General features: G+C 41.8%; 3 protein-coding genes across 4 annotated transcripts in view; 2 read left to right on the top strand and 1 right to left on the bottom strand.

The window, feature by feature from the left end:
- Positions 1-3,830, top strand: part of LOC134179010 (kinesin-like protein KIF28) — an 11,080-nt gene extending 7,250 nt beyond the window's left edge. For both annotated transcript variants that reach the window (XM_062645920.1, XM_062645919.1), the window contains 15 exons: positions 167-321; positions 379-479; positions 994-1,135; positions 1,191-1,254; positions 1,311-1,450; positions 1,829-1,981; positions 2,046-2,133; positions 2,190-2,249; positions 2,314-2,401; positions 2,458-2,631; positions 2,732-2,857; positions 2,915-3,184; positions 3,247-3,426; positions 3,486-3,611; positions 3,684-3,830. In XM_062645920.1, the coding sequence (XP_062501904.1) occupies positions 167-321; positions 379-479; positions 994-1,135; positions 1,191-1,254; positions 1,311-1,450; positions 1,829-1,981; positions 2,046-2,133; positions 2,190-2,249; positions 2,314-2,401; positions 2,458-2,631; positions 2,732-2,857; positions 2,915-3,184; positions 3,247-3,426; positions 3,486-3,611; positions 3,684-3,830 (2,014 nt within the window). The remainder of the gene's footprint in view (positions 1-166; positions 322-378; positions 480-993; positions 1,136-1,190; positions 1,255-1,310; positions 1,451-1,828; positions 1,982-2,045; positions 2,134-2,189; positions 2,250-2,313; positions 2,402-2,457; positions 2,632-2,731; positions 2,858-2,914; positions 3,185-3,246; positions 3,427-3,485; positions 3,612-3,683) is intronic.
- A 217-nt stretch (positions 3,831-4,047) lies between these two features.
- LOC134179011 (solute carrier family 12 member 9-like) lies at positions 4,048-6,811 on the bottom strand. The gene has a single exon (XM_062645921.1). It carries the CDS (start codon positions 6,694-6,696, stop codon positions 4,096-4,098), a length of 2,601 nt encoding a protein of 866 aa, XP_062501905.1. The 5' UTR covers positions 6,697-6,811; the 3' UTR covers positions 4,048-4,095.
- Positions 6,812-7,078: 267 nt separating this feature from the next.
- Positions 7,079-10,000, top strand: part of LOC134179013 (uncharacterized) — a 3,134-nt gene continuing 212 nt past the window's right edge. Inside the window, exons 1-10 of the mRNA XM_062645922.1 lie at positions 7,079-7,385; positions 7,451-7,529; positions 7,593-7,784; positions 8,177-8,261; positions 8,318-8,421; positions 8,486-8,635; positions 8,696-8,872; positions 9,094-9,383; positions 9,438-9,501; positions 9,560-10,000. The exon at positions 9,560-10,000 is cut by the window's right edge and continues 15 nt beyond it. Coding sequence (XP_062501906.1) covers positions 7,086-7,385; positions 7,451-7,529; positions 7,593-7,784; positions 8,177-8,261; positions 8,318-8,421; positions 8,486-8,635; positions 8,696-8,872; positions 9,094-9,383; positions 9,438-9,501; positions 9,560-10,000 — 1,882 coding nt within the window. The 5' untranslated portion in view covers positions 7,079-7,085. The remainder of the gene's footprint in view (positions 7,386-7,450; positions 7,530-7,592; positions 7,785-8,176; positions 8,262-8,317; positions 8,422-8,485; positions 8,636-8,695; positions 8,873-9,093; positions 9,384-9,437; positions 9,502-9,559) is intronic.

Genomic DNA, 10,000 nt, shown 5'->3' with positions numbered 1-10,000 from the left:
GAATTCTGTATTGCTAACTTTGTCAGAGCAAGCAGAATTTGTTGATATTAACTAACAATATGTTTTCCAACATTTGTGGACATTGTGTTGTGTTGCTTCATACATTTATGTAGCTGTAACACAGTAGGTTGTTGTATGAATGATTGGTTTTTGTGCTTCAATGAAGTTATGCTGATCGTGCAAAGAAGATTAAGACTAGGGCTGTTGTGAACGAGAGTCCGCTGGACAGACTGATACGTGAACTACGGGCAGAAAACGACAAGCTAAAGAGACAGTTGGATGGTGGAACTTTGGTAATGGCTACCGGCATAGATGCAAAAGGTGGGATTTTGGATTATAAATGTCGGTTCGTTGGATTGTGAGAGTGGCTGTGTGTAGAACGTGAGCGCTTGCGAAGAGAGTTGGAGGAGGAGTTGAAAGCGCAGCTTGCTGCAAATCAGTACATGCTAGGCGACTTGTCAGAGAGTCATGATGAGAAGGTCATGATTGTCTATTTCACTATCTTATTTAGTGTCACCTATTTTGGCCTCCCACTTCTTCTCTTATTATTTTTGTTTCACCTTCTCTCTTCCTTCCCCCTTCTGCTTTGCACCTCCTTCTCATCCCTTGTGAATGAGTGAATGGATGATGTATTTCAATCACATCAAATAATATGCCATAGTTCCATCAGGGGCAAGGTAATACTAAAAATATCCTACCGTTAGAACTACACATGCACACAAACATACAAATGAATTACTAACAGTGTTTTTTTCTGGTTTTGTCTTTTTACTTGTTTCTTTTTGTTATTTGGTTTTTCTTTTTTCTGTTTATGTTCTTCATTTCCTTCTCACTGTTTTGTTTTTCTTTTATTTGTTGTTTTGGTTATTTCATTCTTCCACCATTTCTGACGTTTGTCATTCTCTTTGTTGGATGTCTGCATGTTGTCAGTTTATTTGTTAAATACTTTTCATTTTTGTTTATCATTGCATAATTTTCTTGTTGTGTTTGCAGCTGAGGCAAACAAGAATAGAATACGATGCTAAGCAACTGGAGGTATTAAATCAACAAAAGCAGCGAGAGTCACAACCCCATCTGGTTAATCTGAATGAAGACCCGATGCTGTCAGGAGTAGTGGTTCACATCTTAAATGAAGGTACAGGCACTTGTTCAACATAACTACAGTAGATTGCTAAGCAGTCAATACACAGGAGAGATGACAGTTGGCAGAAGGAATGCTGATCCTCCTCCGAATCTAGCACTGTCTGGCCTTAAGTAACAAACTGTTTGAGGTTTATGATTTATACAAGCTGATTGTATGTATTATGTAGCATTCAGAAGATGCATGCAGTGATTACAGTAATGGGTATGGAGGTTACAATACGGCCATGCAGGGATGCCAAGACTGTGGTCAATGGACGTCCACTAACGGGAGAACGTGTGCTGGAACACAAGGATAGAGTTTTGTTTGGTAGGTGTTTTGTTTATGTTTGTGTGCATTTTAAAATTGTATGACACACACACACACACACACACACACACACACACACACACACACACGCATGCACACACGCACACACACACACACACAGACACACACACACAGACACACACACACACACACACAGACACACACACACACACACACACACACACACACACACACAGACACACACACACACACACACACACACACACACACACACACACACACACTTTGATTATTCTGTGAATTATGTTGTGCAGTGAATATTGAAATACAACTGTTACTTAGTCAACCAATTTTGCTATTTATGTTATTGTTTGTGTGCTTTTTTGTTGATTGTTTTTATTATGTGTAATTGTGCAGGATCTGGTAATCACATGTATGTGTTCATGAATCCAAAGAACACCAGTCAGGTAGATGAAAATGTTCCTGATGAGATTACATGGGAGTTTGCTCAGAAGGAAATTGCAGAAGCCAAGGGCTTTCAGACAAAAGTGTCAACAGGCTTGCCAAGAGGCAAACTTCTTACAAGCATTTAATCTTAGTGAACGAGGACTAGCTGTATGTATTGTGTTAACAGACCAACAAATAGCACAAGAACAAGTCATTGAACTGTTGCCACTTGTCAGCCAAGTGAATGCCATAAGTGAAGAATTGAACAAACATAAGCAAGTTTTCTGGCATTTGTTGTTTATCAGTATTAGACATTATAGCTCATGACTAGGGCGTTCGAAGTAATCATCTTATCAGCGGCAGCACAAGAAGGCAAAGGAACAAAGCCTAAGTTAGGAGATCATTTTAACTAGACAGACATGGAGTTGAACATGTTGTGGTGATCATTGCTGTAGAGTGATGGTCAAAATGAAAAACCTTATGAACAGCAACGTGTGGCTTTGGGACGTAGGAAAGTTTATGAACAGACGATTCCTTATTCAAGTACGACCGTGTGTATCATTGTTTTACGTGTCTCTTGACAACAAAATATATAATAGGATATGTATGAAAAGTTTCTGGATAATCCTGAAGAAATGGCTGCTATTAAACGAGAAGAAGATCCTTTCTGGGAGCCAATTGAAGACATCTTGATTGGAACAGCTAATGTGTTTTTACAGAACTTGTCATTTGCACTGGATTTCGATGACATAGTTGCTGTGCGAGACTACAAGGTCATTGACTTAATTTTTGTGATGTATAATGGCAAAGTAGTACCACTATAGTCTGTACCTTTAGTCGTTGTTGTATGATGTATGAGATGTCTTTAACTAGGGACAACAAGAGGGCACGTTGGTTGTTGCTGTAACACCAACAAATCAGTCAGGAAAGGCACTGCTAGATGAAGAAGCATTTGTTGAAAATTCGTCTGAGCTTATTGGAAAACCGTTTCATTTTAAGGCAGTAACGTTTGATCAGACAAGAGCAAATCGTAACAGTTGTTTGTGTGGTTGTTAGATATTCATTCGTTGTGCAGAGATTGAGAAGCCTCGATTTTCCAGAGGCATTCGGTGTTCGTACTTTATTCGAGGGCGACCCGAATCTATTCAAACAGAACTAGTGAAGGACACGTTGACTCCAGAATTTAATCATTCACATTTGGTCACAATTGATACTATGGATACCAACACTTTGGAGTACTTTGAATCAGGATGTATTACATTTTCTGTGTATGGCCTTCAAGAAGACACGCTGCCTGACCAACGACTGGCGAAAATGACAACAAAGGTATCTATCTACATGTGTATTATATGTACTTTGTTGTGTTTGTAGTATTTCCTATTGAGCAGGAATTGCGAAAAATGGAGCATCTGCAAGCAGGAAGTTCCATGTCTCCGATGATTTCTCGTCGTGTATCGAATGTCCAAGGTGATCCTAACCACGATGAGCTGCTGTCTCAGTTGAAGACCGAGAATCAGACTCTACAACTGAAATGTGAACGTCTGCAGAAAAAAGAAAAACGAATCATGGTCGATGTTGGTCGATAAAGTAAATCAATTACGACAATCGACTGGTTTATGATATTTAGGATCTATTGCAACAGTGGGAGGAGAAATCTCCTGAAGATCAAGACTTTCACAGTTTTTATCGTACAATCTATGCAGCCATTCACGGTGGATCACGGTTCAAGCTCAGAGCCAAGCTGTTGAAACAGGTTTGCCAGTAGTAATAAATTATCTCCACTCCATCAATAAATCTATCTCATCACGTGACGTTGATCATATAGATGGTATCTGCCAGTAAACAAGTAAGGTTGAAGTCTACTTCAAGTACTTCAAGTACCACTGGGGCGGACACGGATCATGCAAACGCAAGCAATGGTCAAAACGTAGAACAACACGTTGAGGGAAGTAAGACTTGTACAGTTCAATGATGTAGCCATGTTTTTATTGTTAGGCAATATACTCTCATACTCTTTTCTGGTAACATCGAGTTAGTAAGACTGAAAGAGAGACTTAAGTCCATAGCTACATCGTAATTTAAGTAGCAAGTTCTGAGTACAGACTGCCATGACAACATTACATGTACAAATAATTATTGTGGTTGATACCATGAAACCACTATCTAGAATTGATGTCAATACGCATTCTATCTACCACTTTCTATTCTCTTGCAAATAGTATTAATTCCCGATTCATCTATTGCGACTTCATTGTGACCTTTTCTAGCCCTCTGACCAGCAGTGTTGGTGGCAGACCGGCCGTGAAAGCCTCTAGACGTCCTAGATAGAGTCTGTTGAGCCTTGGATCCTCAGGAGTATGCCACAGATATGTAATCACTACTTTAGTCTGTGGACTGCCAGAGTACTTCTTCATTGACTCGTTGAGAGGGCAAATGTACTGCAATGGATCGTCAAGTGTCTGACTTCCGAGCGCTAAGTATTGAGCGGCACCGGGCATGGATGGCACAACAGCGTGGACGCTGGCTGGCACTCGGATATCTAGGAGCTTCTGTTTCATTTCTATACGTTCTCTTTCGGCTGATTCACGGTTTGTGCCGACAGTGAAGACTCGGATTTCTGTCGTCTTTTTCCACAATTGTACCATGTGTAGGACACAGCCGATCTGCAACATGTTATCGACTGTTGTGTCGCTGTGATCAATAGGTTTACTTAAGTATTCCACTGGATTGACAGGCCATATGTCGATATACGATATGTTAGTCTTTGACAAGGACTGTCGATCGAAGGATGTGAAATTTCTCGCCAGTACTACGTTCTTCTTTAACCGGTTTAGGCAGTCGTCAATAATAGCCACGTACTCGTCTGCAGACAAGCTGCGTTCGTGGGCACTTCGTAAGGCAGGGAAAGATTGACTTAACAAGGTTGCCTGCTGCTTCTTCTTATTAGGAGGAAGCAGATCGTCGATTAAGTCTTTAGGTGATGCCGCATCATAAAAGCCAAGCATTACTGTGGTGGGTTTCATTCCACCTAGGCCGGATATCATTGCCAGGTTTTGAACTCCGAGACGAACACTGCTTGCAACTGTGATTTCAGTGAAAGCTTTGACTTTTGCACGCTCAACTAATGATTTCCATGAAGCCATGCGCTGCTCTCGGTAGTGTCCAGCACCGGTTTCTATATCCCCCACAATCACATTGCCGATAACATAGAGTCCCCCTTTTTTCATATCGTTGACAAATTGGATCAACTGTGTGCAGGAACGTGGGTTGTTGACAAGCAGCAGGATCTGAGGCCGCCAGAACTTGACGTGATCTTTCCGTGGATCTAGCATTAGAAGGTACTTCCTGACTTGATGGAAGATGAGAGCTTGGGAGATGTAGCCCCACGAACGCTCTCCAGAATAGAAGTAGACAAAGATAAAGAGGAGAATCATTAGACCAACAACAATTGCAGCATACATCTGGTTGACAAAGAACATCATTGCAAACGAGCCACACACACCACTGAGTGAAGTGATCCATGAGTAGTACTTAAATGTCGGTCGGAAGTTGGGTGCTGCGGCAAGCTCGAGTGCAAGAGCCGCTAAATTCACAGCCGTGTATGACAAGAGGAAGAATACAGTCGAAATGGGTGCCAGTTTATTCAGCTCTCCTGTGGCAATGATGATTTGCACAAAGATCCATGATAGTATGACTGCCACGAACGGGTTTTGCCAACGATTCACAATCTTAAATGGACGAAGCAATGGACCGAAGATCTCATCCTGGGCAAGAGCATGAAGAATTCTTGAAGCACCAATTAGAGCACTCAACGCAGCCGACAGAGTCACAGTCAAAATACCCACAGCGACAAGAGGCGGCCAGAGATCAATCAGTTGGAGCACATTGAATTGGTGCTTTAATAAGTATCCAGGGCAACTGGCTGCAAGCAACAGACTGATTCCAATATAAATAATAAATGTATACAAACATGCCAGGATGGTTCCTAGGGGGATGGCACGACTGGGCTTTGCTAGATCACCAGACAAATTTGCCCCAGCCATGACACCAGTACATCCATTGAACAACACCCCAAAAACGACAGCAAAATCAGCCATAGAACCAGTGGTATAGTCCCTCCCAAACTGTGGCAGGAGGTTGTTCCTAAAAGTTGTCAAGTTCAGCCCCGTGTAGAGAGCGGTATTGGAATGGTTCCCGGTATTGTTTCTCACCGCATAAGGCAGGCTGATCTGCTTCGTCCCTTCCAGGAAGAAACTGAGAATGACGACACCGGTCACGGCCGTAACGACAATGAAAATAAGAAACGTTGTCTTAGCAAACATATTCGCACCAATCAAACAGATAGCAAGACAAACGAGAAGAACAACTGTCCCGTAGAGATATTGATATCCATCACTGACCGGTAGTGAATCAGTCAACGCACCTCCCAAACCAAAATTCGCTATAATCGCTTCCACGACGCCAAGAACGTAAAGAGACGCGCCGAATACGTTAGCAAAGTAGAATATGAGGCCGACGGAACCGCCAAACTCCGGCCCAAGGGTGCGGCTAATCATGAAGTAAGCACCTCCACCCTTGATGGCACCGTTGGTCGAAATGGCCGAAATTGAGAGGACGGTAAGGCAGATGATGACGTAGGCGAGGACGAACATGGTGATCGCGAGTAGTAGACCGCTCTGACCGACGATGTAGCCCATGCGGAAGAAGAGAATGACGCTAAAGATGGAGAGAACGCAGGGAATGAAGACGCCGAAGAAGGTGCCCAACTTGCTGCCCTGTTGCTGTGAGACTCTCGTCACGGGAAGAAGGGGCTCGTTCTCTGACGCTGGCTCGTCCATTGCGTCCGTGGTTTACGAAATGGCATCAACTAGTCAGTGATTGATATTGTTGGTGTCTGTTTACCATGGGTGACATCATCATGAAATCACGTGACATCTAAACATGCGCGCATATGTACAATACATTATGCTAATCAAATGTGACTACGCCTTCCGAATGAGTTTCTAACAACAAGCATATGTCAACACTCTAACAGTGCAATTGAATTGCTGCTATAAATGCCGTTTTTAGTCTAAGTAAGCGCGGAGAAACGGCTTTGTCTAGCTAGTAGATCAGAAGAGAAATTATGGGAGCACACAGAAGCTCCGCCCAAGTAGGCGGTGCTTAACTCTTTAACACCGGAGAGCTGCGACACGATTGGGTTGCAATTGCATTCTAGTTTGTAACAATGGCTTCTTTCTGCGCACGTTTTTGTGTCTGTTTTGTGCTGCAGCTCGGTGTTTACGTTGCACCCGTTAACGCATATGCTGTCAAGCATAGACCTAAGAGACAATACGTGTGCAACGGATCTTTGCAAACTATTAATGGGGAATGGAGTAAATGCATTTGCAGAGTACAGTTTCGTACAGTGACGACAATCTGCTGCACCTCTAATGGATGTGTTATTGTGAGATCACGCTCAGGAAGGAGATCCTGTCCTGTGAGATGCCTGAGCCATCAGCGACAGCCTGTGCCCCAGTCTGTAAGGGTAAGCATAGTTGTGGAACAGCTAAGAAAACAGACGTAGTTGCTATATTTGTTCTATCCATGCAGGTTGCAGGGTCATCCTATCAAGTGCAATGCGGTTGTCCTGCTGGCTACAGTTATAATCGTCAAACAGGGTGTTGCCAAGGTGTGGAGTTATACTCTGAACAGATCAATTTGCTCTTTTAATTTGCACCGTTGATGTGTGTAGGGGCGTGTCAAGGCTGCAGGTCTTACCAGATTTGTATCACTAGGAGGGGTGTTCAAAATATCGCTTACTGTGAAGACACCTGCAATGGGTATTCATGTGGATCAGGGCAAGAGTGCTATCTCACAACCAGTCAATGTCAACTGGTTGGTGGAGTTCAAATATGTCCTCGTGTGGCCAGATGTCGAGATGCAAGTAAGAAATATATCGCTAAGGAGTTTGGTATATTGAATTACCTTATTGGCTACGCATATTAGGAGCTAAACCGAGATTGTCAATATTGGAATTGACTCTCATGATACTTGCAATACATTAAAGAGAATTCAGAACATAATCTAAGATGACATTGTATTAAAGTTTAACAACAACGTGCAAGTACTTGTAAAGCATCCCAGAGTGGTTAAGTGTGAAACAATATTTATAGGGTTGACTACTACCTTGATTGTCAAATATTGCATACTCATTATCATTAATTAATTAAATTAAAACCGAAGAATCAGATCATTTTGGTTGAAATTTGCCCAATTCATCCAGAAGGTTAAAACTTTACTTATAGTTTGTAAATGTTGATTTAAACTATTTTGCAGATCCTTGTTATCTACTTCAGTGTAAGTCTTATCAACGCTGTAGGGTTATTGGCAACATTCGATTCTGTGAAGACTCGTGTGAAGGGTACAGCATGTCTTCTCATATTTACTACACATGAATATAAATTGTGTAATTATTAGGTATACTAGATGTCAAAACTATGAGCAGTGCTATTTACGTCAGGTACGATACTGTTCTGCATCCAACTGTGTATTTGGTGATGGAGCTGCATGCAGACTTCGAGGTAGTTGATTTATTGACTTCGAATTTTTAAATACAGATAACAAAGTGTTAGTTTAATGTTTCAGCTACTAAACCTGGCAAATGTCCTGTGATTCAAGCTACTCGTTGCTATATGCTCGTTTCTCAGTGCTTTCGAGATGATCAATGTCCAAGGTCAAGCAAGTGCTGTCATGATGGATGTAGATTTCAATGTATTCCTGTTTACAATTCAAATGGTGGGTTTGGCAACATCACCTTTAGTGATTTTTGGATAACTGTTTCTGTGTTGTATGTAGACCCCTGTTCATCAGTGGTGTGTTTGAGTCACCAAGTGTGCAACGTTTCTAAGGAAATTGCTTATTGCCTTGACACATGTAGAAACAATGGACCATGTGACAGCTTGCAGGTGTGTCGTCTGGTTGATCAAGACTGTAGTGGTGCATTACCATGTCCAAAGAGAGCACGATGTGAAAGTATGACTACTTAACTGTATGCAAGTACACACACACACACACACACACACACACACACACACACACACACACACACACACACGCATGCATGCACGTGCGCACACACACACACACACACACGTGCACACACACACACACACACACGCACACACACACACACACACACGCTATTATACCATTTATGACTTATAGTGTTTGATGTACATGTAGTCTTGTTGTAGAACCGGCATGTGTGGGTGACACGCACACATATAGAACCAACAGACCATCTTTCTCTATTTCCTATCCTGGACATATAACCAGCACAACTTGTGGACGATTTAACGGTTCTGTGGTCATCATAGCAACAAACGGTCAATGTATTAATGTGACAGCAGATGTCAGATATCCAAACCCTAAGGCAGGAGAGACTATAAAAGTTTATGATGGACAAGCACCAAGCAAGCGTTTACGTTTTCAAGGACAAAGTCTTCGAAATGTATATTTTGTATCATCAGGTCCAACTATGACAGTGAGATATATCATTTAGAAATCTGTTTAAATTATTTATACTATTGCTTTCTAGATTGTTTTTACAACTCCAGACATTAGTGCGTCAATTGGGATATATTTATTCTTTCGACTGCAAAGTATGTGCTGGAAATTAGGGAAAGTTATTGATGCATTGGTCATTGTTATTGGTTACAGGTACATGTCACATTGCATATACTGTCGAGAGATTTGAAGTGGTTACAACTCCGAATCCAATAATAACAACTGAATCTATTACAACTCCAGCAACAACAACTGAGTCTGTTAGTACTACACGAATTGTTACAACTCCAGCAACACTAACTGAGTCTGTTAGTACTACACGAATTGTTACAACTCCAGCAACAACTGAGTCTGTTAGTACTACACGAATCGTTACAGCTCCAATAACAACAACTGACTCTTTTGCCACTACGCAAATTGTTACAACTCCAATAATAACAACTGACTCTTTTGCCAGTACGCGAATTGTTAAATCTCAAACAGTTGTATCAACATCTGAGCCAGCTTCTACAAACAAGTGTCCTCATGATTGCCCAACTCCTGGGATTGGATGTACACTGATAAAGACAAATGATGATGATGATTGTTGTGGCG

Source organism: Corticium candelabrum, chromosome 4 (genome assembly GCF_963422355.1).
Source record: "Corticium candelabrum chromosome 4, ooCorCand1.1, whole genome shotgun sequence".
In the NCBI taxonomy this organism is placed as follows: domain Eukaryota; kingdom Metazoa; phylum Porifera; class Homoscleromorpha; order Homosclerophorida; family Plakinidae; genus Corticium; species Corticium candelabrum.
The sequence above is the reverse complement of the archived record's forward strand: the minus strand, read 5'-3'. Positions and strand labels throughout refer to the sequence as shown.